The sequence below is a fragment of the Bison bison genome, unplaced genomic scaffold, assembly GCF_000754665.1.
Source record: "Bison bison bison isolate TAMUID 2011002044 unplaced genomic scaffold, Bison_UMD1.0 scf7180017864485, whole genome shotgun sequence".
Classification (NCBI taxonomy): domain Eukaryota; kingdom Metazoa; phylum Chordata; class Mammalia; order Artiodactyla; family Bovidae; genus Bison; species Bison bison.
This window is the reverse complement of record NW_011495045.1, coordinates 5,866,077-5,893,550: the sequence shown is the minus strand read 5'-3', so window position 1 is coordinate 5,893,550 and position 27,474 is coordinate 5,866,077. Positions and strand designations below refer to the sequence as shown.

Genomic DNA, 27,474 nt, shown 5'->3' with positions numbered 1-27,474 from the left:
TTCAGTGCTTCTCTTACCCTTATGACTCCCCTGGGAATCAGAAGGTACGAGTGCTGTTCTCACCACAAATGTTATACAGACGGATAAAAAGGTTGCAGTGAAAATCCTTCGAAAAACTGTGCCAAGTGTCCTGAACTAGAATTCAGCATGAGAAGTCTGAAAAGTGTCACTGCCTCTGACTGAAAGAGGAGGGTCGGACAACCCTGTCCTCTTGTCTAAGGTGATAAAGGGAACTCTGTTAGTTCCCTGATTAGTTCTACTCTAAACCAATTTGAGAAAGATACAATTTAAAGTAGCTGGAGAGGCAGCCTACAGGCTTCCACAAATCAGGAACCTGGGAACCTGTATGTTCTAAAACGCCCTTTCAGTCCCCTGCTTGCAGTACCCTCCACAAAAAAAAAAAAAAAAAAAAAAAAACCCTTTGGGATACTAAATCCTGGCATAAATTTACTATCTGTGTCAAGAGGAAAGCAAGCAAATGCTTTCACCAATGAAAGTCAGCCAAAGCTTCAGAGTTTCCCAAGTTATTAAAATACCAGATTTATAGTTCGTGGATGGCTCCTGATGTTTGAGGCTCATGGAAGCCGAGGCTCACTGATGGCTAAGGACAGAGCTCTCCCAGCTACTGGCGGGGACCCCTGAGAAAGGAAACCCAAAGGGCTCACACTCACGCAGTGGTGGCCACAGCTCCCTGGCTTCTCAAGCCCTGCTAGCTTAGCACATTTTCCCACCAACGTCGAATGGGATCTTTTTTTTTTTTTTGCAAGATGACTATAAAAAGTTAACAAGCTGAGACTCCACATGTTGCTTGCTTCAGAGGCCCTGTTCTCTGAGAGGTTGGAGGCAGGAGAGGAGCCTACACAAGCTTTTTCCTTCAAAGCTCCCCACAGTTCATGCAAGGAGAACAGAAGTCTGAGGCGGGGCCCCCAGTCCCCTAACTTCTGTGCCTGCCGGAGACCTGTCCCACGCTCTGCTGACAGTGGCCCCCACTTCTCATGGAGGGCTGGGTAGAAAAAAGCCTCGGTCCGACTCTGACCAGAGACCAAAATGGATACATACCTTAAAGCTGTAACCTTGATCTACCAAGAACCTCTGTCGCTTGGTTGAGTAAGCCATTTCCTGTGTGTCCTGGGATACCAGCGAGTAAAAGAAGGCATTGTACTCCTCTGCAACCATCCCTGGGGGGAGGGCATGAAAAAGGATGACATGAGCCGTCAGAACTCCAGGAACTAAGGGTCCACGGCTCAAAAGGGTAGCTATGGCTGATTCTTGTTGATGTTTGACGGAAAACAACAAAATTCTGTAAAGCAATTATCCTTCAATTAAAAAATAAAGTTAATAAAAAAAATAAAGTGGCAAAAAAAAAAAAAAAAAGTTAAGTCCTGCAGTGGGAGAGCATTGCAGTCAGAGGGGTCACTGCCCTGACTTTGCACAATGACTTCAACAAAATTAAAAACTTTGGTGCTTCAAAGGACACCATAAAAAAAGTGAAAAAACAACTCACAGAATTGGGAAAAACATTTACAAAGCATACATCTGATAAGGGATTTGCCCCTAAGGCATAAAAAAACTATTACAACTCAATAATGAAAAGACAAACCAGTTATATTCAGGAAAAAAGATCTGAATAGACATTTCCCCAAAGAAGATATACAAAGAAGATTCATGCATCCATGGGCACATGGAGAAAGCTCACTGGTGCTAGTCATCAGGGACATGCAAGTCAAAACCATGACAAAATACTGCCGAACACCACAGAATAGCGAGGATAAAAAGGGTGATTACAGCTGTCGTCAAGGCTGTGGAGAAGCTGAAATCCTCACACACTGCTGCTGAGAACGTGAAATGGTGCAGCCACTTGGGAAAGAGCCCGGCAGTTTATTAAACTGTTAAACATACAGTTACTACATGACCAACAATTACACGCCAAGATACACCCAGGAGAATTAAAACTTATGTCCAGACAAAATTTGCATATGAATTTCATAACAGCACTATTCTAAGTGCCAAAAAGTATAAATAATCCAAATGTCCATAAATGGATTTTAAAAGTTCATACAGTGGAATAGTACTCATCAATAAATAAGAATGAGGTACTAACAGGTGCTGCAATATGGATAACCCTTCTGAAAATATTATGCTAAAACTACTAAAAGAATAAAAAGCTCAGAGAAAAGACACAACAGAATTATCACAGAAACAAGGTAACCTAAAAATCTGGTCCTGCAGGAAAATCTGAATGTTTTTGCTTCACAGTTCAGTGTAAGTTAATTATTTGTGTACTGCCTCTGAATTCAATTGTTTGTCTTCCAAGAGCGCAGAGATGCAAAGAAAAGGGCTAATTATCTTATAACAAATATTTTCTTTTGTCTTATTGAGATAAAATTGACATAGTGCTATATACACATAATGATATGACTTACATATATGGCGAAATGACTACCTCAGTAACTTTAGTTCACATCCGTCATTTCACAGTAACACACATACAAAAAAAGGGAAAAAATGGCTTTTCCCTTGTGATGAGAACTTTGAGAATGTGCTCTTGAACAACTTCAAGTATAACATACAGCAGTGGAGACTATAGCCGTCATGTTGCACTTCGTATCTCCAGTACGTATTTAGCTGAAAGTGTGTACCTTTTGAATACATTCTTTCAAATCCCCCACTCCCAAATCCCCATTCTCTGGTGATCACGAATCTGATATCTTTTCCTCTAAGTTTGTTTTTTTGTAGATCCCTCATATAAGGGAGATCATACAGTATTTGTCTGTCTGACTTATTCCAACTAGCATAACATTGTCAAGGCCCATCCATGTTGTCACAGATGGCAGGATTTCCTTCTTTTTTATGGCTGATTATTATATTGGGTTGGCCCAAAAGTTCGTTCCAGTTTTTCTGTAACATCTTACGGAAAAATCTGAACGAACTTTTTGTTCAACTCAATATATGGACATACACGTGCACGCACACCACATTTTCTTCATCCACTCATCTGCTGATGAACATTTACACCATGTCTTGGGTATTGAAAATAATGCTGACATTAAATTAACATGGTGGCACAAATATCTCTTTGGCATAGTGACTTCATTTCTATCAGATATACATCCAGAAGTGTAATTGCTGGATTATACGCCAATTCTATTTTTAATTGTTTAAGGGACATTCATACTGTTTTCCACAACGGCTGTACCAATTTACATTCCCAACAGCACACAATGGTTCCCATTCCTCTACATCCTTGACAATTAACAAATGTTAACTACTGACTTTTTGATAACATTCTAACAGGTGTGAAGCAATCTCATGGTGTTGATTTGCATTTCCCTAATAATTAGTGATGATAAGCACCTTTTCATGTACCTGTTGGCTATTTGTGTATCTTCTTGGGAAAACTGTCTCTTCAGGTCTTTTGCCCAGCTTTTAATTGAATTATTTATTTTTTTTTTTTTGCTGTTGGGTTGTATGAAGTCTTTATATGTATATTAACTCCTTATTAGATAAATGAGTTGCACATATTTTCTCCCATTCCACATATTGCATTTTCATTATTTTTTTAAAAATATTTATTTATTTAGCTGCATCGGGTCTTAGTTGAGACGTGCAGGGCCGTCACTGTGGCACGCGGGACCTTCCCATCGTGGCCCGTGGGCTTAGTTGCCTACAGCACATAGGACCTTAGCCCCCTGTGGCACACGGGACCTTCCCATCGTGGCCCGTGGGCCTAGTTGCCTACAGCACATAGGACCTCAGTCCCCTGTAGTAGTAGTTTAGTCCCTAAGTCGTGTCCTGCGACCCATGGACTGTAGCCTGCCAGGCTCCTCTGTCCACGGGATTCCCCAGGCAAGAACACTGGGCAGGGATCAAATTCACGGCCCCTGATTGGAAGGCAGAGTCTTAACCACTGGGACCACCAGGGAAGTCCCTGCCTTTTCATTTTGCTGCCTATTTCTTTTGCTGTGAAGATGCTTTTTAGTTTCATGTAGTCAACTATTGACTTGGCAGTCAAAAAAAACAGTGCCAAGATCCATGTCAAAGGAGCATTTTTTTCCTATGTTTTCCTTTAGGAGTTTCATGGTTTCCAGTCTTGTACTTAAGTCTTTAATTCATCTTGAGCGGGCTTTTGCTAGTGGTGAAAGATAGGGGTGGAGCTGCATTCTTTATATGTGGATATCCAATTTTCCCAGCACCATTTATTAAAGAGACTGTCTTCTACTCCACTGGGTATTCTCAGCTCTCTTGCATGGGTTTATTTCTGGGCTTTGGATTCTGTTCCACTGGTCTATAATCTGTTTTTATACCAGTAACATACTGTTTGGATAGCCAAAGCTTTATTAAATAACTTAAAATCAGAAGTGTGATGCCTCTTGTTTTGTTCTTTCTCAGAACTGCTTTGGCTATTTAGGGTCTTCTGTGGTACCATATAAATTTTAGGAATACTATTTTTACTTCTTTAAAAATGCCAGTAAAGACTTAATAGGGATTGCACTCAATCTAAAGATGGCTTTGGGTAGTACAGATTTAACAACATTAATTCTTCTAATCCATGAACAAAGGATACTTTCTATTTATTTGTATTTTCTTCCATTTCTTTCGTCAGTGTCTTGTAGCTCTTTCACCTCCTTGGTTAAATTTACTTCTAAATATTTTATTGTTTTTTGATGCTCTTGTAAATGGAATAGTTTTACTTTTTTCTTTTAGACAATTTGTCATAAGTGTATAGAAATGCTACTGATTTTTTAATGTTAACTTTGTATCCAATAACTTTACTGAATTTGCTGAATATATCTAACAGTTTTTTGGTAAAGTTTTTAGGGTTTTCTACCTGTAAAATCATGTCACATGCAAATAGAGAAAATTTTACTTCTTCTGTTTCAATTCTGATGCCTTTTTCACACCTAATTGCTTTGGTTAGGACTTCCAGTATAATGAACAGATGACAGTGGGTGTCCTTGTCTTGCTTCTGATCTTAGAGGAAAACCTTTCAAACTTTTCACTGTTAAGTATGATGTCAGCCGTGGGCCTATCATACACAGCCTCTATTATGCTGAGGTACTTTCCTCCTATGGGATTCCCAGCTGGCTCAGGAGTAAAGAATCCACCTGTCAATGCGGCTGACACAGGAGACATGGGTTTGATCCCTGGGTCGGGAAGATCCCCTGGAGGAGGAAATGGCAACCCACTCCAGTATTCTTGCCTGGAAAATTCCACCAACAGAGGAGCCTAGTGGACTACAGTCTGGTGGGGTCCCAGTAGTTGGACATGACTGAGAGAGTGAGCATGCACACCCGTTCCTCCTTTACCTAATTTGTTAAGAGTTTTTATTACACACAGATGTTGAATTTTTTCAAACGCTTCTTCTCCATCTACTGAAACGATCATATGAATTTTCTTCCTTAATTCTATCAGTGTGAGGTGTCGCATTTATTGATTTGTGTGTCTTGTGTATGTTTGCATCCCAGGGACAAATCCCACTTGATCATGGTGAATGATCCTTTTAACGTGGGGCTGAATTTGGTTTGCTGGTATTTTTTTGAGGATTTTTACATCTGTATTCATAGGATATTTGGCCTGTCCTTTTCTTTTCTGTAGTGAACTTTTCTAGTTTTGATATCAGGGCAATACTAGCTTTGTATAATGAGTCAAACAGTACTTTAAAAAACAAAATCAAAGAGCTGTTCAAATTAGATTTGTTTCTGTGTGATGAAGAGTAACGAGTAAATAAAGAGTCATTTTCACATGTATTAGTCAGATTTATCCAAGAGTCTACTACATTCTGGGGGGCTCCCTGGTGGCTCAGCAGTAAAGAATCCACCTGCAATACAGGAGATTGGTTCGATCCTTGGGTCAGGAAGATCCCCTGGAGAAGGAAATGGCAATCCACTCCAGTATTCTTGCCTGGGAAATCCCACAGACAGAGGAGCCTGGAGGGCTACAGTCCATGGGGTTACAAAAGAGTCAGACACCGCTCAGTAACTAAACAACAACAACTACTGTATTCTGTACTGTAGTCTCATTCCTCCTAATAGCCCTGAACGATAAGGATCGTCAGTCCTGCTTTGGATGAGAAACCGATTTGCTTTGCTGAGAGGGGCAAATCACTTATCCAAGGTCACACAGCTGGTCTGGGGCCCAAGCCCACGTTTGCTATTCCTACAGCTTGCCCTGTCTCCATTGTAATCACAGTCAGTTAGCTGCTTCCTAAATATACTCAAATGCTCATCAATCTTATCATTTTCAAAAACCCTAACAGTCCAAGCTGTTCCTGAGATGAGTGACTCCCTTGAGGACAGGGCCTGGGTCATTCCTGTAGGACCCACATGGCCCTAGGAGGGTGCTGGAGGACGCCAGCAATACTGGTCTCTACTCTGCCCATGATGGGGGTCTAGGCCTCTTTACTGCAATTAACAAGCAGAAACTCCATGCCTCTTGCTTCCTCATTTGCTAAGCTTCTATTAGCTGCCACTCGGGGGACCATTCTTCACAGGTTAGGAGTGAGGTAACCACCGTGGCTGCTCCTGCCAAGCTCTCCCCTTACTCTTAACTCGAGGTTCAGAGGGCACCTTCCAGCTCCGATACATCCACTGGGGGCCAAAGCGCTGCTTTCTCCCTCTACAAGCACACCGTTCGGCACTGCTTCCCAGGTCCCTTTTCCATGAACATAAGCACTCAGCTCAGACTATGAGTTCCAGACAGCTGCCATGGAAAACATCCAGATGGAAATAATAATGCCAAGGAGCCTGGGTCCTTGCTTTGGAACCCCCTCCGCCCCGCCCCCTTGTAGAGTCCACCTAACCCAGGAGCACAAGCCCGCCCTCACCATCACACAGGCACCGGACAGAAGTGGTGGAAAAGAGAGCCCCGGGGCAGGTACCTTTTTTCGCTCGGAGCACTCGCCCTAGCCTCTGGGCCTCCTGCCGCCGGGAGCCACCATGAGAGGAAATCTGAATGAGAACATTCGCTTCTGGCAAATCAAATGATGTGTCACCCACCTGCAGAGATGAGATAGCTGTGAGCTTGGGAAGGTTTTTATATGTGAGACAAAAAGGAAAAAAAAATTCAACTAGTCTCAAATTTAAAAAGGCTCTGTACATAATTTATGAACAACAATCACTACCATCTCAGTCTATACCAGGGTCCCTCAGATGCAAGCAGGTCTCTAGGACCGAGTGTGCTTCCAGAGAGCTGTCTTACGGAAGCTGTCAGGACCCAGGTCCTAACCATCTGTCTCAGCAACAGTCCTAGTGCGAACTGCTAAGGCCCAGAGACAAGAGGGCCCGATCAACACTCTGAGTGATGCTTTTCATTTTTTGCAACTGAACTAGGTCTGCACAAAACCATCCACAATCTTAACTCGAGGCCACTGAGGCCAACAGCACAAGCTGGACACGTGATCTGGTAGGGCCCACGGCCTGCAGCGGGCTGGATCCTGGCTCAGGGCAGCTGCCCCAGCTTGGGGGACGGGGGACGGCAGCACCATCAAGGTCTCCAGACACAGAAATCAAAGGCTGGTACTTACTGATCCATCTATGATCACGTTATAGGTAAATCTCATCTCTCTGGGGCTTTGGGTCATTCTATTCTAAACGACTATTCTACACTGTCAGGCTACCACTTCTAACTGCAAATTGAAACCGTCACCAAGCTGGCCTACGTGACCTTGTACTGTGTTCAGATTCACCACTCACCCCCAAGGCACACAGGAGCCAGGACAAAGGCTGCCCGCGGCCCGTAGGAATCTCCAACCCCACAAAGAGAACCTCATCCACATGCCTCCCTTTGTCAGAGTATTTAGTGAACTTCCCCCTTTATACGAAAAAAATACAAATTAAAATTCCTGTATCCCCAAAAGAGGCAGAAAAAGCTTAAGTCATACAAAAGGACTTGCTAGAGTGTATACTCCTTGAATTAGGAATATAGAATGTATACACTAAACTCTACATCTCCTTCTTCTACTACCCGCCAAACAACATTCCCGTGTCCCTAGAAACTGGACACACGGGAATGAAAACTGACGCATGATGTTCCTTCAACAAACCCCAGTGCACTGCCCAGAAATCATCCAGCTGCCCCCAGGCCCCGGGCTGCTGCATGCCACACTGACCTTGGATATGAAGATGGTGTTGATTTTGGGGTTATGCTTGAAATTCTGGAGGATCTGCATCCTTTCTCCCTGGGACGTAGGGCCATAGATATAGGGTCTAGAGAAGAACAAAGCTACGTTAGGAAGACCACGGAAGCACTCCTCGACTGTCCTGAACGCACGTCAGAGGGAAACGGAGCTCTGCAAGGCTTCTCTCTCCCAGGAAGACCTCTGTCATGGAAGAAGAGCAGAAGAGACCCATAGAAAACACGCCCCCACTGCCGCCACCCCTTCCCCCTGAGCCAAGGTGCAGGTCACCATTCTCTTCAAGATTCTCCCTTCACTCTTTTGTTTTTGGACTGTGCTCCTTCCTCCTTCAGCGTCTCTCACTCTAAGCTTAGTGTCTATACAAGGAGAATCCCCTGGATTCCATGAAGCACAATGGGGAAAAAAAGAAAACATTGCTATTTGCAAACCAAAGCCTGGAAGGAACCATTTCCAAGTGAAACAGGCATTCTCCAAGAAAGGAGAAAAGAACCCCTTCCAGACTTCTTCCCACTGACTCCCTGTAACGCTATGTTCAAAGCACTTCTCGCTAGTTTCCAGCTGCCGAAGGGCACAGCCCTTTCTAACAACCTCACTGCTCACCCCTGGCCTCTGGCAGCGTCACTCCTCTAGTCTTCCTGTACTGACGTGCTTTTTGTAGCTTCCACAGGGTCGGTAACAATAGTGAGAGTGACGACGACAAGGACAACGAGGACAGCAGCCAAGTGCACAGGGCCCCCCCACACCAAACAGAGGCGGGCTCCACGCTGTGGGGAAGACCCACGCCTGCCAGGAGCCCTCAGACCTGTACACCTGAGGCTGGGAGCCAGAGGACGCTGAACTCAAGTGGCTGTTCCCCCGTGCAGGGCCATCAGCTCCCTGGAAGGCCTAGGAAGCACTGCTTTTGCTATTTCACACACACTTCCCGACACTGTGCTCTAAGCTGGTAACAGGGATGCCGAGAGAGCAGCCCCCTGGCCTATGGGGAAGCTGGGCGAAGCCTGGGACAGCTGGATGCTTCCCCAATCCTGCGAGCCTGGCTTCCAGAGTGTTTGGAGCACCCTACAAATTTATTATTTTCTGGATGTTCATGCTGTGAAAAAGGTTGGGAATCTGTACTCTTCAGAACAGCTTGTCTCTTGACATCTAGGTTTTTAGGTGATTTTTCTCTGTGATCATCATCAGGAAAAACAACTCATATAGCAGCAAGCCCTCAGTTTGAGTCAAAGTGTTAGTTGCTCAGTTGTGTCCAGCTCTTTGCGAACCCATGGACTGTAGCCCGCCAGGCTCCTCTGTCCATAGGATTCTCCAGGCAAGAGTACTGGAGTGGGTTGCCATTTCCTTCTCCAGGGAATGTTCCCGACCCAGGAATCAAACCTGGGTCTCCTGCATTACAGGCATATTCTTTACTGTCTGAGCCACAGGGAAGGTTCCCTCATATAGGAAATGAAACAGAAGGGTAACCATCCTCCAGAAAAAGGACCTAACATTTGTTGAACACCTACTAGATGTAAGAATCCTGAGGTAGGTGGTGGTAACTCTAAGAGATAGTAGAGCAAAAGGGTAGACCAGAGAAAGCAGAAGCCCAGGCCGGCAGGAAAGCAGAGCCAACATAAAACAAGCCAGTTTTCTATACAGAACACAAAAGGGTTCAAGATCTAATCACCAGCTGCCTCAGAAGGTCGGTGTTAGGGCAGGATTACAGCCAGGAAGACGGACAGAGTGTATGTGTAAGGAACAGTGTCGGATTCCAACTCCCGCCGCCAAGCATGCCTCTGCCCACCTGGCAGGAAACTGGAGATGCACTGCCTAGATTCTGAACACACTGAGGGCGACCCTTTGCCCTCAGGGAGAGCTGAGGGTTAAGCAAGAGCAAGAGTGAAGAAAGACAGGGATTCCCCACCCCTCCCCTGCCACAGGCTGGGATCTAGGAAACGGCAAGATTCCTCTCTGGAGAAACTTTCCAGCCCAGAAGAAAAGACCCTGAGACACTGGCATCTGGCAACTTCTTGACAAACTAGCCAGGCCCATGCCTGATCATGGAGAGGTCCACAGGCTGGCAAACCCACCAAGCTATACAGAAAGGCCAATCAGCTTTTCAGTGACTCACCCTTAGGTAAGAAAATAGAGCCAAAGATCACCAAAAATCAGAAGATGGGCTCGAAAGACAGAGCTGAAACAAAACACTTGAAGAAGAGAGAGATGGTGCAGGGAACAGAAGAAAGCTTTGAAAGCTTTAATAGCCACAGAGAAGACACCGTACTTACTCAAAAAAACAAGAACAGTTGACAATAAAGAACTCCTGGAAATTCACAAAAGCTTCAATAGAGTTGGTAGACAAACGGATAAAAAATAAGAGAAAATGGGAGTTCCCTGGTGGTCCAGTGGTTAGGATTCAGTGTTTTCACTGCCACAGCCTGGGTTCAATCCCTGGTCAAGGAACTAAGATCCCGTAAGCTACATGGCACAACCAAAATAAAGGTGGGATGGGGCAGGGAGGAATTGGAGAAGGTGCCCAGAAGATCTAACACCTGGCCAGCAGGAATTCAAAATGAGAGAAAAGGAACTTCCTTGGCAGTTCAGTGGTTAAGACGCCAATGTAGGGGGCATTAGTTGGGGAACTAAAATCCCACATGCCACACAGCACGGCCCTCTCACCCCTCGAAAAAAAAAGAGAGAAGAGAAAACAGAGATGAGTAACAAAGAAAAAACAGAAAGAACTTCTCTGAATTGAAGGACATGAGTTTTCAGATTGAAAAGTGTCTACTTCATGTATTGTAATGAAAGAAAAAAGATCACACTAGTCACACTGTTTTCAAACTTCCAAAAATGAAAAAAAGATTCTAAAACCCTCTTGAGAGAAGGAAAACCTATGATCACCACAATAGATCACATACAGAGAGGAGTCAGAAGGGCATCAAGCAGGCTTGCAAACAAACAGCTGCATTGGAAGCTGAGAAAACAGCCCTACCTCTGACATTCTGAGGCCCCATCAACTACTCACCAAGTGTAAGAGTGAATAATGACATCTGCAAGCAAATTCTTATGAAATTTTCCTCTACATACCTTCTCTCAGAAATCTACGAAAGGATACACTCCATCAAAATGAGTGACCAGAAAAGGGGAGACTTGAGATGTGGCAAAAGGGGTTTCAACACAGGGAAGAGGTACAAGGAATTCCCAAGATATCAGAGGCGTGCCCAAAGGTGACAGGCAGCATCTCGAGTCCTAGAGAGCAGCAGACCAGAGCAAGACAGGAAGATGAAGCACTGAAGGGATCTGACCCTTCTGAGAGGGAATTTTACGAGGAGTCTGAAAAGGGATAACTCAGTAATTACATAGAAAACCAAGCAAAAGTAATGACAAGGCAACTATTAAATCTAGGGAAAAACAACATGTTAAGAAATAATGTAATCACAGTACACTGCCTGCCTTGGCTTGAACAATACTTACAGAGTCAAAATAATGTAACACTGACATTAGCTAGAACATGGAAGCAATCTAGATGCCCATCGACAGATGAATGGATAAAGTTGTGGTACAGATACACAATGGAATATTACTCAGCCATAAGAAGGAATGCATTTGAGTCAGTTCTGATGAGGTGGGTGAACCTAGAGTGAAGTGAGTCAGAAAGAGAAAGATAAATATCGTATTCTAACACACATACGTGGAAGCTAGAAAAATGGTACTGAAGAATTTATTTACAGGTCAGCAATGGAGAAACAGACATAAAGAATAGACTTATGGACATGGGGGGAGGGGAGGGAGGGTGAGAAGTATGGAGAGAGTAACGTGGAAACTTACATTACCATATGTAAAATAGATAGCCAACAGGAATGTGCTGTATGGCTCAGGAAACCCAAATGGGCTCTGTACCAACCTAGAGGGCTGGGATGGGGAGGGAGATGGGAGGGAGGTTCAAAAGGAAGGGGATGTATGTATACCTGTGGCTGATTCATGTTGAGGTTTGACAGAAAACAACAGAATTCTGTAAAGCAATTATCCTTCAATAAAAAAAAAACAAAAAACAGAACTAATAAAAAAAAAATGTAAAAATGTAACATTGAAACTAACTTGGCCCCAAACATTTTGTGGGGATGGAGTGGAGGTAGGGGATGGAATGATGTATGTAAGAGGGCTAAATCCACAGCTCCCATGGTAGGAAATTAATAACCAATTTCTATAATCAATCATCAAGAAATTGCTATATAAATTATTACTTCGAAATATGAAGGTAAATACAGAAAAGAGTTGAAAGTATCCATCTTTGGGGAACAAGGAATTTTGACTAGGAAGACAGGTGCAAGGAACTGCTAGTTTTCTTGACGGCCTATGTTAATTTGATAAAACATAAAATATTTCCTACATTAAATAAGGCACAGTTTTAGAAATCTGAGAAACTCAGTCTGTGTCCCAGTTTTTCGTCTATGAGACTAACACAATCATGTCTTGCGGCTGAGGTGATGATTAAATCACAGCTTGTGAAGAGCAGCTGCCTGTATGCATCCCTCCCAGCGACATAAGAATTCAGGCTGGAGGGCCTTGTCTTCTGCTACACTCACAGCACCTGAAGCCCTGTATCACTGTGTAAAGAAGCACAGGCCTCTTCCTCTTTACCTGGCAGGAAATTTTCAAATTTTCAGTAGTATCTGGGTGAGGCTGTAACAAGGACTCTGCCGGCTGTTTCCTGAGCAGCTCTTTCTAGATGCTGGGCCATACCTGGGATGCTGGTTCCGTCTGCCTTGCCTTCCCGGCCCCTAGTCCATGTGGTCTGATCGCATCTCCAGTCACAGTGCCACTCAGCCTGAAACTCCAGATGCCAACTAGTGCCCACCTTCGGAGCCCAGCTCCAAGGCAGCATTTGCTCTCTTGGCTCACAGTGACCAGGCCCTCTTTTCTGTACACACCAACCTCTGACTCTGACCACTGCTCCTCTGTCTCATATGGTCCCTGGGAACAGAAAACTAGGCCTTCAGATACTAACAAGTTCCTGAGAGCTTCGAGAAAAAAACAGTCTTCTGCACTCTCACGTGGGGAAGATACCTGGGCTTTTGAGGCCAACTCTAACTTTTCCATTCTTACTTGTTCAGTCGAATGGCATACTCCTTCAGAGCAAACACGTTGTCAGCAAAGACGATAATCTTGTCATTCCTCCTTTCATGAAACTTGATCAGAAACTGGCAAGCTCTGAATTTGTTGGGATTCATGGTGTACAGCAAGATCCGTTTCTTGGTTTTGATTGCCACATACTCCCGGTAAAACTCAGGAGACATTGGGCACCAAACCTGTGAAACGGGAAGAATTAGGGGTCAGTATGCAAGCTTAAGTACCACACAATTGAAAACTTTGGCAAATCAGCTTTAAAACAAACCAAGACAAAACCAATGGCATGTGGATTACATCTCAAAACTATTGTAAACACACACATTACAAAACAAAACCTGAAACCCAATGCCGAACCAAGACCCTCTTACATGTTAATAGCAACGATTTTAAAATGTATTGACAGCAGAGGTGGACTTGCTCTGTCCACCTTTGGACAGAGAGCTGCACACACACTTGCCAGCTCTATGTGTTGGGCTAGCCTAGCAATGACATCCCAGTAAGGATACAAGGGAACTCTTGAGGGTGGGGGAAATGCTCTAAAACTGGATTGGAGGACACAGCTGCACAACTCTTTACATTTACTAAAATCACAAAAATTATAAATCAACAGCATTTACTTACAATAGGTGAATGTTATGGAACATAAACTAGACCTTAATAAAGCTGTTAAAAAAAGCAACTTAGCAACCCCAATGTCTGTCAACATCACTAAGTCACGACCAACTCTTTTGCGACCTCATGGACTGTAGCTATCAGGCTCCTCTGTCCATGGGATTTCCCAGGCAAGGATGCTGGAGCGGGTTGCCATTTCCTCCTCCGGGGGATGTTCCCCACCCAGGGATTAAACCCACATCGCCTACACTGGCAGACGGATTCTTTACCACTGAGCCAACAGGGAAGCCCCTGTTAACATTAGAAAAGACTATTTTTACTGCTGTGTAATATTCCATTAGCTATCAAATTGTGGTATATTTGTCCAGTGGAATATTACAGGGGAATTCAAAGTAATGAACTATAGCTATAAGAATAATCAAAAATAATGCATTATGCAAGGAATAAAAATATTAAGCAAAAATCAGAAACCATGCAAGAACATTTATATATATATATATATATATACACATACATACATATCTCCTGATTCTTTCTGCATATACATAAAGATTTTAAAGGGGCTTCCCAGGTAGCACAGTGGTAAAGAATCTGCCTGCCAATGCAGGAGATGTGGGTTCAATCCCTTAACTGAATAGATCCCCTGGAAAAGGAAACAGCAACCCACTCCAGTATTCTTGCCTGGAAAATCCCAAGAACGGAGGAGCCTGGTGGGCTACAGTCCATGGGGTCAAAAAGAGTCAGATATGACTTAGCAACTAAACAAAGATTTTTAAAAAGCAAAGTTAAACAACAAATGTTTAGGGAATTGCACATAGGAAGTAAAATAACAAAGAAAAGCAAGAAAATGACAAACCTAAACTCCAAGACAGCAGCAGAGGGAGAGGAGATGCAATCAGACAGGAAGAGGCACCTCAAAGACTCCAGCAGTGCTGTGCATAACTTGGGTGCTCTTTATGAAGACGTACCCAGAGAGTAAGCAAGCGTCTCGATAGAGCAAGGCCACCTGCACAGCTGCCTCCTGCTCATCTTCACCCAGGAGGCCCATCTCTGCCCTTCCAGGACGCAGCCCACCCTACTCTAGCCACTAAGTGACGGTCATTTTAAAGTGCCAGAAAGGCCTTCTGTTGCTATTCCTTTGAACGTGTATTTTTAACACATACCTGTGCAGGTATTCATCACAGAACAATCCTGGGAAAATGTGTTCTTAGAAATTGAACGTTGGTCACATGTGCTGTCTGTGGGTGTCAAAACCAACAGACTCTGGCACTGGGGGTGGCTGGTGGCTGTTCCCACGGAACCAAGAATCCCTCTGGGGTGAAGGCGTGCAGGAGCACCCTGAGGTGCTCACTCCCAGAAGGGAGGACGAGGAGCCCAGCCTACCTGGATTAGCCTCCTGATTCGACCACTTCCCGTGTGCCCCTGGACAAGCGACTGTCTGACACATCTGAGATGGCACATCGCCCACATCACAGGAGGGCTGAGGCTACTGCAAAGGCAGCAGAACCCTTGCTCAGGTCTTGACCTGCGTATCTGCCTGTGAGGAATTGACCTGACCCAGTTCCCCTCCGCAGGGCAGTGCCCGCCCTCAGGGACCATTAGGAAGAGGCCAGCTACCTCAGCACACTGGACTTTGGCGATGTAGCCACTGTTCTGTAGCTCCATCCAGTTGGCTTCATAGAGTTTCGGCCCAATCAAAAAGTTTAAGTCGACGATTTTGTCATCTTCCCGGACGAGGGTTGCGGTCAAACCCAGCTTGCAGTGCGCCTGCACAATGGTGAGCACCCGTCGGAACATCTTGGCTGGGGAAACAATTGGCACATTAACACCATCACTTTTTAAATGCTCTAAGTACCAAAGACAGCTTTGACCTAAGACTGGTCCAGGACACCACATGTCTAAGCCCTGGGTCACATGATCACAGAAACCTGGCTCTAGTCATGAATGACTAGGTGAGAAAGCTTCAACTCCACTTTCAGACCTGCTCCAAAGAGGGGTGAAAGGGAGAACAGGAGGCAGTGACTCAGAGGAAGCCCCAGGCCAGGGAGCCCCGGCGCTCCCCTCACACAGCTAAGCTATGGGCGGAGCATAAACAGCAATTGGAACCATGATCCAGGATATTAAAATGCCACTGAGCTCTGACTCACAAGGAATTTGTGCACCCTGAAGCTTGCTGACCAGAATGAATGCTTCAAACTCAGCCTCCAACTGAACTGCTACAAAGTAACTTCAAAGTTATTTACAGAAAATGTTTCTTTTTATCAATTTCCAATCCATCTGACCAAATACCCACCTTCTCTGTAAGGGTTTTTTTTTTCTTTTAGTTTATAGTTTTTGATTCCCAGGTGGTACTAGTGGTAAAGAACCTGCCTGCCAATGCAGCAGATCTAAGATTCCCAGATTCTAACTTTGGGTCGGGAAGATCCCCTGGAGGAGGAAATGGCAACCCACTCCAATATTCTTGTTTGGAGAATTCCATGGATAGAGGAGCCTGGTGGGCTACAATGGGGTTCCAAGAGTCGGACATGACTAAATGACTTAGTACACTGCACAATGAACTTTTCCTGAGGGTGGGTAAGTGAGCTTACCCTGTTTTATAAATGTTAACACAGCGGCAGACTGTGCCACCACCACGACCAGGTTACAAGCCGATCCACGACCCCAAAAGCTCCCCTATGCTCTGCCTTGTCACACCCCCCATCCTGCCCCAGCAACCACTGATCTGTTCTCTGTCACTACAGTTTTATATTTTCAAGAATGTCCTACTGAAGGCATCACGCACTCTTGCAGCCTCTTGGGACTGGCTGACTTCACTCAGCAAGATGCCTCTGGGCTTCCTTTCCACGGCTGAGAAGTATCCTATCGAATGACGTACCAGCTTGTCCATCCAGCCCCTCACTGACACACATTTCCATGGTCAATATAGGTTTTGGAGACTACAACCAGGGCTGTTATAAACATGACAAGTTTTTGTGTGAACCTAAGTTTTCATTTCAACATAACAGATGCCCATGGTGGGACTGCTGGCTCATATGGTGATTTTCTAATAAACTGCCAAACCTCCCCAGAGTGACTGTACATTTTGCAATTCCTCTGGCCATGCATGACAGTTCCAGCTGCTCTGCACTCTTGTCAGTATTTGGTACTTTATATATATATATAGACATTCTATATATATAGACATTCTAATAGGAGAAATATCAATAACCTCAGATATGCAGATGACACTACTCTTATGGCAAAAACTGAAGAACTAAAGAGCCTCTTGATGAAAGTGAAAGAGGAGAGGGAAAAAGCTGGCTTAAAGCTCAACATTCAGAAAACTAAGATCACAGCATCCGGTCCCATCACTTCACGGCAAATAGATGGGGAAACAGTGGAAACAGTGGCTGACTTTATCTTTCTGGGCTCCAAAATCACTGCAGATGGTGATTATATCCATGAAATTAAAAGAGGCTTACTCCTTGGAAGGAAATTTATGACCAACCTATTTGGAGAAGGCAATGGCACCCCACTCCAGTACTCTTGCCTAGAGAATCCCATGGGCGGAGGAGCCTGGTAGGCTGCAGTCCATGGGGTCGCTAAGAGTCGGACACGACTGAGCGACTTCACTTTCAGTTTTCACTTTCCTGCATTGGAGAAGGAAATGGCAACCCACTCCAGTGTTCTTGCTGGAGAATCCCAGGGATGGGGAGCCTGGTGGGCTGCCATCTATGGGGTTGCACAAAGTCGGACATGACTAAAGCGACTTAGCAGCAGCAGCAGCAGATAGCATATTAAAAAGCAGAGACATTACTTTGTCAACAAAGGTCCATCTAATCAAGGCTATGGTTTTTCCAGTAGTCATGTATGGATGTGAGAGTTGGACTGTGAAGAAAGCTGAGTGCCGAAGAACTGATGCTTTTGAACTGTGGTGTTGGAGAAGACTCTTGAGAGTCCCTTGGACCGCAAGGAGATCCAACCAGTCCATTCTGAAGGAGATCAGCCCTGGGTGTTCTTTGGAAGGAATGATGCTAAAGCTGAAACTCCAATACTTTGGCCACCTCATGCAAAGAGTTGACTCATTGGAAAAGACTCTGATGTTGGGAAAGATTGAGGGCAGAAGGAGAAGGGGATGACAGAGGATGAGATGGCTGGACGGCATCACTGACTCAATGCACATGAGTTTGGGTGGACTCCGGGAGGACTCCGGGAGTTGGTGATGGACAGGGAGGTCTGGCGTGCTGCGGTTCATGGGGTTGCAAAGAGTCAGACACGACTGAGCAACTGAACTGAATAGCTGTGTCTCTTGGATGAAGTCTATTCATGTCTTTTGCCTGTTTTCTAACATTTTCTGCCATTGCCTGACTGTCTAAAGGCAATAAAATTAACATGTCTAAAACCTACTCCTTGGAAGGAAAGTTATGACCAACCTAGATAGCATATTCAAAAGCAGAGACATTACTTTGCCAACAAAGGTCCGTCTAGTCAAGGCTATGGTTTTTCCAGTGATCATGTATGGATGTGAGAGTTGGACTGTGAAGAAAGCTGAATGCTGAAGAATTGATGCTTTTGAACTGTGGTGTTGGAGAAGACTCTTGAGAGTCCCTTGGACTGCAACGAGATCCAACCAGTCCATCCTAAAGGAGATCAGTCCTGGGTGTTCTTTGGAAGGACTGATGCTAAAGCTCAAACTCCAATACTTTGGCCACCTCATGCGAAGAGTTGACTCATTGGAAAAGACTCTGATGCTGGGAGGGACTGGGGGCAGGAGGAGAAGGGGATGACAGAGGATGAGATGGCTGGATGGCATCACCAACTTGATGGATGTGAGTTTGAGTGAACTCCGGGAGTTGGTGATGGACAGGGAGGCCTGGCATGCTGTGATTCATGGGGTTGCAAAGAGTTGGACACGACTGAGCAACTGAACTGAACTGAAAGCCTACTCCCAATCTTCTCTCTCCAAACCTGCTCCTTCTAGAGCCTTCTCCACCTAATATCCACTCCTCTCTTCTGATGGCTCAAGCCAAAATCTGATAGTCACCCTTGATTTCTCTTTCAGAACCACATCTAACCTGTGCAGTTCATCTTCAAAGCATAACCAGAATCAGCTTACCTTCAATCTTACTGGTTCCAAGCCTTGTGTTGGGATTCCACAAACTAACATATCTAGATGCTCTCCACCCTTGCTTCCTGCAGTGTCTTCCCAGCACAGCAGCCGGGGTGAAATTTTTAGAATGTTAAGTCAGATCTTGTCACCCTTGGCTCAAATGTCTCAAAAGGCATCTCACCCAGAGTACAAGCTGAAGGTCTACCTTCAGGCCCTACAGGGTTGGCCCCAACACCTCTCTGAACTCAGTTTTGACTGCTCTCCCCCTCGACGCCCTCCGCAGCCACAGAACTACACTGCGGTCAGACCATGCAGGCACTACTTCCCCATCTCAGGACTGTGTCCTTCTGACCGAGAGACCCTCATCCCTACTTGGCTTGCTGTGAACATCTCATCTCTACTTGGCTTGCTGTGAACATCTCCCAGGCATCTTCAGACATCCAGAGAGGCTGGAGGAGTTCTCGTTACAGAGAAAACAAAAAGATGGAAAGGCCATCTTCACAATATTTTGAAAACACTATGTGAAAATGCCTCTGATTTCGTTTAATTCAGAGTCATCTCTAATTTCCTGGAGAAGGCAATGGCTACCCACTCCAGGACTCTCGCCTGGAAAATCCCATGGATGGAGGAGCCTGGTAGGCTGCAGTCCAGGGGGTCTCACAGAGTTGGACACGACTGCAGCGACTTAGCAGCAGCAGCAGCTCTAAATTCCACTTCTCAACTGATCAGAACTGTTAATTTGTTTTATCAAGAAAGGTTTGCCTGGTCTGCTACTCAGTAATAAAGGGAACACATCATCAGCACATGTCACAATGTGGATACATCATTATGTGAAGTGAAGGAAGTGAGACATAAGAAAATATATATGATTTTGTTAATATATTTCCAGAAAAGGCATGTATCCAGAAACAGAAAACAATTCAGTGATTTCCTGGGGCTAAGATGAAAAGCAGTGATGGTGAGTATGAGAAAGATGTTCTAAAACTGGATCATGGTGATGGCTGTATGAACGCCTTACTAAATTCAAGATTACTAAAAATCTTGAATCATATACTTAAAATGGATGGATTTATGGCTCATAAATTATATCAATATGGCTATTAAAAGCCATATTGTGATATGGCTGCCTGCAATACTTGGACAAGTACAACTTCTATAACATAATAAGGATCAATACTTTAGTCTTAAAAATAAAACAAACATTGCAAGAACTATTTTGTGCTCCTAGTATAGTTTTTGTGGGACTGTAAAAAAAGCGAGGGGAGGGGTTAAGGATAAGTGGATAAGTTGAGGTGCAAAAACAGAGAAGGGAAAAAGTATCCCTTTCTAAATGACTACTCTGGGACAGTCTAAGAAGACTGTCAGTGTGGACGCCCACCCACCACTAACCCCCACTCCGCACATGCTCATTACTTCACTGAAAGCTTCACCAAGAAAGTTTCTCTAGCAAGATGGATGTATTACACAGCAGCCCCTCTCTCAACCCAAGAACTGGAAAATTACTCTGTCCATACGGTGAGCAGCATCCCAGCTCTCAGCCTGCTTACCTGGTATGGTGTGTACTTCATCCAGGATCATGAGGCCCCATTCCTGAGTTTTGAGCCACTCCATCACCCGCTCAGCCTCCCAGGACCTTTTGGTGGTGTGGCCCAGCATCGAGTAGGTGCTGATGGCAATGGAGCAGCCTATGGGCTTGTCCTTGGCATCGGAGGTAAAGCGGCAGATCTGGCTGTCGTCGATGGTGGACCACATCTTGAACTGGGCTTTCCACTGCTCCACAGACACGGCCGAGTTGCCCAGCACCAGACAGCGCTTCCTGACAGTACACGCGGCTGTCACGCCCACCAGGGATTTCCCAGCACCTACAAGACACCAAGGGCAACCCCCCCAAGCCGAGCTGAAATGAGGGACAGGGACAGACAAAAAGGCTCGCCGGCACACCAATCTGGCTCAAATTATTCGTAACGATCCTCACAGCGGACACTGTTGAGGCATTTTTTCTGCTCCAAACCTGTTTCCTTCTTTACAGAAAAGGAGGCATGCCCACTTCACACACAGATGTGAAAACTGAGAGACAAGTGCCAGGCCCTGTTAGAGCACCATATATGCACCTTGTTTAAATCTTAAAAAGCAACATTTGTCAAAACAAACTATGAATAAGAGACACCTCTACTATTGCCGTTTTAAAGATGGGAAAACTAAATCTAAGGTGCAACTTGCCCAAGACCCTGGGACAGCAGTGCTGCTAGGGTACAGTGTACCCAACACACGGACCACCTTCGGAGGGACTGAGTAAAAGATGGCTACTAAGATCACACAATCAACTGGGCTGAGCACTCAGGAATGTGGTAGTGTGAACACTGCTACTGGCAAAGACACAGGAAGGTGAAACTCCAGGGGCTTCTGAGTTCACCACCATCCACCATGAGAAGATCAAGATTAAAACTCAAGCTGTTCCTTTAAAAAGCAATTCTTCCTTAACCAGGGATGTGCTTCAAAGTAACCCATGGAGCTTAAAAAAAAAAATGAAGGTGCAGGCCCCTTCCTGAGAGAGTGCACCTTCTAGAGTCTGGGGCAGGGCTCCAGCTGAGTCTACTATGACTGCCAGCCTAGAACCTAGGCTAGACCAGACACGACTCAGGACAGATGCAGAGAGAGCAGCCCACCCACCTCCTTCACTCAGTCACTCACCACAAGGAAGGACAATGACCCCGGAGCGTGCACGCCCGTTCCCAAACATCTTCCGCAAACTCTTCTCCTGATAAGGTCTAAGGACAGCTGTGGGCTTCAGGTCAATGTTGATATCAGGGTTGACAGAATCATTCCGAAAGTCGTATTCTGCCAACAGAGGGTACTCCAGGTGGATGCAACGTTTCTGGAGTTCTTCAATCATTTCCTGGAAAGTGAGCATGAAGGTTTCATAATCTTGTTAACTCCAAAGCGTGCTCAGAAGCAACACATATCCTAAGACACCTAACAATAAAAAAACAAGTTAACCTAGACTTTTTGCCATTTCAGATCTTGCTTGATAACAACTGGGTTAAAGCATAGAAAAGGACCCCAAACTAAGGTAATGAACAAAATTAAATCCAATCAGCTACCAAAATGCCCCGCAGACACCATTTCTCACTGACCCACCAGTGGGAAGAATGGGACACTCAGATATAACTTCATCAGGAAGAATGATGCCACAGTACATTGGAGATAGACAGGGGTTGCTTCCTCTCACACAAACTATGGACAGTCTAGGCAGGGCCAGACCAGCTTCTGACATCCGCTTAGAGAAGCAACCAGGAGGGGTTATGTTCACTAACCTGCTTGACTTCAAAAGACACTGTCTGTGTCTCTTCTTCTTCCTCCTCATCCTTGTCCATTTGCTCATAAAAATCAAACAGGTCTGTGGGGATGTCAGATTTACCCTGTGGATCTGTCACTCGGGAAGTAGAGGGCCCACCGCTACCTTCAACACTCTTAGCAATCTGAAAGAGAAAGGCAGGATCTGGACTTGCACAAAACATTTAACCCTACTGCTACCAAGCAACAGTCAAAGCTGCAAGAAAGCTACAGGACTACTAGGCTGCAAATGCTGGACTAAAAGCACCTGAGGGCTAAAATCCTGGATGTGTCCAACCCCTGAGGGTGACCTAGGAGCCCACATACAGCAGACTTGCTTGTGAAAGTCTCGGTGATAAGCTCGGTGGCCTCCCCCTCAGAGTTCCTCAGGCGGCACTCCCGGATCACAGGATCCTGGAGAAGATGCTGGATGACATCAGGATGAGAACTTTCAACGAAGTATCTATAAAAGGGGAGGAAGCAGAAGCCTACTGACCAGGACAGAATTTGCAGAAGAGTCCATTTAGCATTCTTAAGATGGTCTGGGGATAGTGGCCTCCGGCTTCTCTCCACATCCACCCTTCCCCATCCCTTTGCCAAAGCTGAGTGATGAGCTACTGGTCATGATATAACACAGAAGGGTTGTTGGCAAAGCCCCACTTTGAAGACAAACTAGCAGGGATCTGAACCCCAGCTACACTGCTAGGAGAACACAGTGGTCAGTGAATGAACAGTTTTGGCCACACAGCTTCACTCATTCCCTTTAGCCCCTTACTCTGGGGAGTAGTTGTTAGTGCAGAGCACATTCCACAAACGTTAGCTTCCTGCCGCTGATACGCAGAGGGTGAAAACGCCTTGGTGGGCCTTTCACGGAGCCCCTTACCTGTTGTGCTTCAGGACCAGCTTGACTTTCCCATAGCTGACGGTACACAACTGCAAGGAGTGAGAACACCAGACAGGCAAAATCAGCCACATGCAGGGCACTCACAACATTACTGGACGCATTTTACTACCTATCAGCCAAGTGGAGGGTTCATTTTACTTTAGGAAAATCCAATGTGCCATCCTGAAGGGGTAGATCTGTCTAAATACAGCTTTTTCTACTAGCTTCTACTTTTTTTTTAAGCTTTACTTTATTTTTACCTTATTTTCAATTAAAAATAACTGCTTTACAATATTGTGGTGGTTTCTGCCATACAACAACATGAATCAGCCATAGGTATACATATGTTTAAATATTTCTACCAATAAGGATGACTAGAGATTAATGAACTAAGTATCTAACTCAAGCTACAGGTTAAAAAAACACCACTACCCACAAAAACCCAAAAGAAACAGAAGGACAAAAATTAAAGATAAAAGTGTAAAAATGATTTTGAAGAAATAAAACAAACAAACAGTAAAACTACTTCAAGTAAAATAAATCCAATAGAAATAATTTTTTTTCATTGAAAATAGCAGGAATTCGCTGGTGGTCCAGTGGTTAGAACCAGAGGCTCTCACTGCAGAGGGCCCAGGGTTAAAGTCCTGGTCAGGGAACTAAGATCCCACATGCCCATGATGCAGGGGTGGGGTGGGGAAGTGAAAATAGATTAAATCAGTAGTTGATCTAGTCAAGAAAAGATAAGAATAAAATACAAAACCACTACAGAAAGTGGTAAGTGGAGATAAATTGTTCACTGCACACCTTTTGGTGCCTTTGTGCGCATGCTGAGTCCATTTCAGTCATGTCTCTTTGTGTAGCTTCTACTTTTTGAGAGCAAAACCTCCCTCTTGTCTGGCTAATTCTGATGCACATACCTTAACCTATAAAATGCTGCTTTAAATCTTTCTGTTATTTTCCCTTTCTCTTTATTCTTCACTTCGAGAAGCCCCATCCTAATCCAGAGACTCATCCCACTGTACCAGCACTACCCCCAACACAAAGCTACCCCCAAAGCTGGCAGAATATGTGTTCAGTAAGTGTGTGCTGCAAAAATTAAACACAAAGCCTCCAGCCTCCTTGCCAAGATTCCCATTTCTTCAACTAGATGTAAGATTCTTAATGGTAGAAAATCCTCCCAAGTTCCCAACAATCTTTAGGATGGAATGAGCAGAGAAAATGTGGTGGCCACAAAATTTGCAACTCAGATCTCGGGCTGCTGCCTGCCTCCACTACTGCCCTCTAAATCCACCACTGCACTAACCAATACCCGCATTCCTGCAGGCAGCTCCCAGCCAAGACTGAGAAGAGCCGGGGAACTGAAGCAGGCTCATTTTATAAGATGCAAGCCCCTCTCCCAAGGTACCCTTGCACATCACAAGAAAAGAAGTCTCTCCAGGGCTCCCACCAGCTTCTCTGAGATTGGCTTCATTTCTGCGCTGGATTGGACGCCTGTGGCACTCATCTTCTGCCGCTCCAGACCTGGAATCCGAATCCAACTGCCTACTGACCAGCAGAAGGCAATGAAAGCTACCGTCCATCTCTTCTGAAGGGTATTCACCATCTCTCAGAACCCAAGCATGTCCTCAGAACCCAAGTGCTCGTCACAGAGAGCTCTTTCCTCTTTCACGTATGAAGCCCTTTTTGACTCTGCCTAATGGAAGTTGTTGACTAGTGGTCTCCTGTCTCTCAGACTTAAGTGAAGTTTATCATCTGTACTAGTCTGTTCATGTTACCACACAGTACACCCTGGACCAAGTTGTTTAACAAACAGAAACTTATTTCTAGAAGTCCAGGATCATGAGGCCAAGAATTTCTTTTCCAGTGAAGGTTCTCTTCCTGGTTTGTAGAGGGCTACCTTCTCAGTCTGTGCTCACATTACCTCGTCCTTGTACAAATGCAGAGAAAGAGCATACAAGCCTTCTGGTATCCTTTCCCATAAGGACACTAATCCTGTTGGCCCTACCCTTTTAACCACATTTAACTTTAATTATCTCCTTACTCCAGATGCAATCATATTACAAGTTAGGTAGGTCCTTGAGATGTGAATTCTGGAGGAGGCACAATTCAGTCTGTAACAGCCACACTTTGGGCTGTATTCCCAAATAACCCGGGCCAGAATGGGCCTGAATACCCACTGTGTTAGTACCCACTGGCTAAGAGCAGCTCATGGGAAGTGTAGCCTCAGCAAAACACAATACTGGATCCAGAAGAGCAGCAGCCAGGGTGATTGGTTATTCTGCTCCCCACACTGAATCTGAATGGCATTTTCTTGACTGCCACAGGCTAATGATGTACAGCACTTGTCCCTATCATTCCTACATTAAGAAGGAGGGCAAAAGAGCCAGCCTTAGCCCCCACTTGCCTTAATAAACTGAATGATTCCCTCTGGGACTCCTGTCTTGCTGAGCTTCCTGAGATAGTCCGTGATGTCGCTGGTCTGCAGCCCGACGCTGACAGCTGCATACAGGGAGTAGGCAGTTAGTTTGTACTCATGCACGTGGGTTGGTCGGCACACCGGTTCTGCAATAGCCACCAGGAAGTCTTGAGCGTATTTGTAAACTGGAGAGAAGGCTTCTAAAAAGATGTGGCCATCAGGAGCCTGAGAAACACCAAATGGACACAACAGTCAAGGAAATTAATGAGATGATTAGACTCTTTTCCACATCATTATCTAGAAAGGATAAGCTGCCCAGAAAACCAACACCAGGGATACTTTTGTAAGCACATCTTCAATCAACTGTAGGGCCTGCTACTACTTTAATCAGATACAAGGAGTAGAGAGAATAGAAGACAAAGTTTCCAGAGTCAGTAGCTGCTTCCCACTAGTCTTCACAGGAAAAGCCAACGAACGACCTTACTGGCTATCTGTCTGGCTAGATGACCAATGAATGGAGAACATTAATTACTTCAAGTTGAGCAAAAAAGCTGCCTAGCAAATGTCTCATTAATTTTTTCCAAGAGGAATTAAAACGTTACACAATACATGCCGCTACTCCATAGATGAAAGTAATTTCCAATCACGCGGCAGAACTGGAGAGAGAATGAGAGTAAAAGCAGGGGTTAGTGAGGAAGGAAGCCCAAGACCCGCCAGCACATGAGAGCGAACACGCTCATTCTATCTCGGCTGTTTCAGTCCGTGACTGTGAAAGCTCGCTCTCAGTGGGCTCCGAAGCGCACGATCCTGCATTTCTGTTTGGGCCCCACCAACTTTTGGCCGCTGGCTGTGGGCGTGCTTACCACCCAGAGGGGTCTGGAGGTGTGGTCGTCCTTCAGCGGCATCTGCAGCCTGTAGTCCTTGGCTCCATACTCATCCACTTTGGTGCCGGACTCATCCACCTGCTTTCCGGCCGCGGAGGGAACAGCTTCCTGGGTGTCGTTCCCAGGGGCGTCGTCTTCCTCGTCTTCCTCATCCTCGTAGTGACGCTTCTTGGACTTCTTCTTCTCTGCAGATATTAACAAGGACACACAACGTGAGCCCTGCAGGAGCCTTGAGCTCCCTCCGCACTGAATAGTCGCAGGTCGGGGGAACCAGACTTCCCCAGCGCCAACCACCCCTAGCCCGGAGCCACTGTGCACCTCGGGAGTCCTCTCCCTCACGGTGCCCACCTAGCCCGGTTGCAGGGCTCTCCGGAGGTCGGGGTCGACCCCAGTCCAGCGGCCAGTCCTGACAGCATGCGCCGGCCGCGAGCGACTCTGGGGTCGACCGCCTCTGAGAAGGCCTAAGCAGCAACCACACAGGATGAGGGGGCCGGCGGGTGCAAGCAACCCCGAAACAAGCCCGCGCCACGTCTCACCGCGGTCGGCGCGGTCTCTCTTGCCCATGACTGCGCCCGCTGCAGCCTACCACCGCCCCTAGCCTACCGCGGCGGCAGCTCTCGGAGGGACTTCCTGTTCACACCGGAAGCTCTTCCGGGCACCGCCCAGGAAGTCCCGCCGCGGGGCGTTCGGTTGGTGTGAGTGTAGCTGAGCCTGGCAGCTGTGCAATCCGCTGGCTCTTTCCCGGTGCAGGCGCTTTCTCGACACTTTTTCTCCTAGTCAGTGAAACATGTTTTGAGTACTTGTTATGACCGTCCAGGCACTGTTGTTTTAGCCCGTGGGTCAGGACAGTGAACTGAGAAAAGGTCTTGGCCCTCTGTAACAGAAAAATGTGGGCAGTAAACAAATGTGTTGAGCGCTGTAAGGAGAAATAAAAGAGAATGAGTTTGTGCTTTTCTGAATGGATGGTGCTAGAATCTCTCTCTGAAGCGGTGCTAATTGAGTGAGTGATCATGCAAG

At 45.5% G+C, this 27,474-nt stretch overlaps 1 protein-coding gene across 1 annotated transcript in view; it reads right to left on the bottom strand.

Moving 5' to 3' along the window:
* ERCC3 (excision repair cross-complementation group 3) overlaps positions 1-27,099 on the bottom strand; it is a 30,136-nt gene extending 3,037 nt beyond the window's left edge. The window contains exons 1-13 of the mRNA XM_010862884.1: positions 26,994-27,099; positions 26,437-26,642; positions 25,562-25,798; positions 23,158-23,207; positions 22,602-22,737; positions 22,256-22,420; positions 21,633-21,837; positions 20,489-20,803; positions 15,470-15,654; positions 13,217-13,419; positions 8,108-8,204; positions 6,878-6,995; positions 1,060-1,178 (exon numbers count right to left, since the gene is read on the bottom strand). Coding sequence (XP_010861186.1) covers positions 1,060-1,178; positions 6,878-6,995; positions 8,108-8,204; positions 13,217-13,419; positions 15,470-15,654; positions 20,489-20,803; positions 21,633-21,837; positions 22,256-22,420; positions 22,602-22,737; positions 23,158-23,207; positions 25,562-25,798; positions 26,437-26,642; positions 26,994-27,021 — 2,064 coding nt within the window. The 5' untranslated portion in view covers positions 27,022-27,099. The remainder of the gene's footprint in view (positions 1-1,059; positions 1,179-6,877; positions 6,996-8,107; positions 8,205-13,216; positions 13,420-15,469; positions 15,655-20,488; positions 20,804-21,632; positions 21,838-22,255; positions 22,421-22,601; positions 22,738-23,157; positions 23,208-25,561; positions 25,799-26,436; positions 26,643-26,993) is intronic.
* Positions 27,100-27,474: the final 375 nt, after the last annotated feature.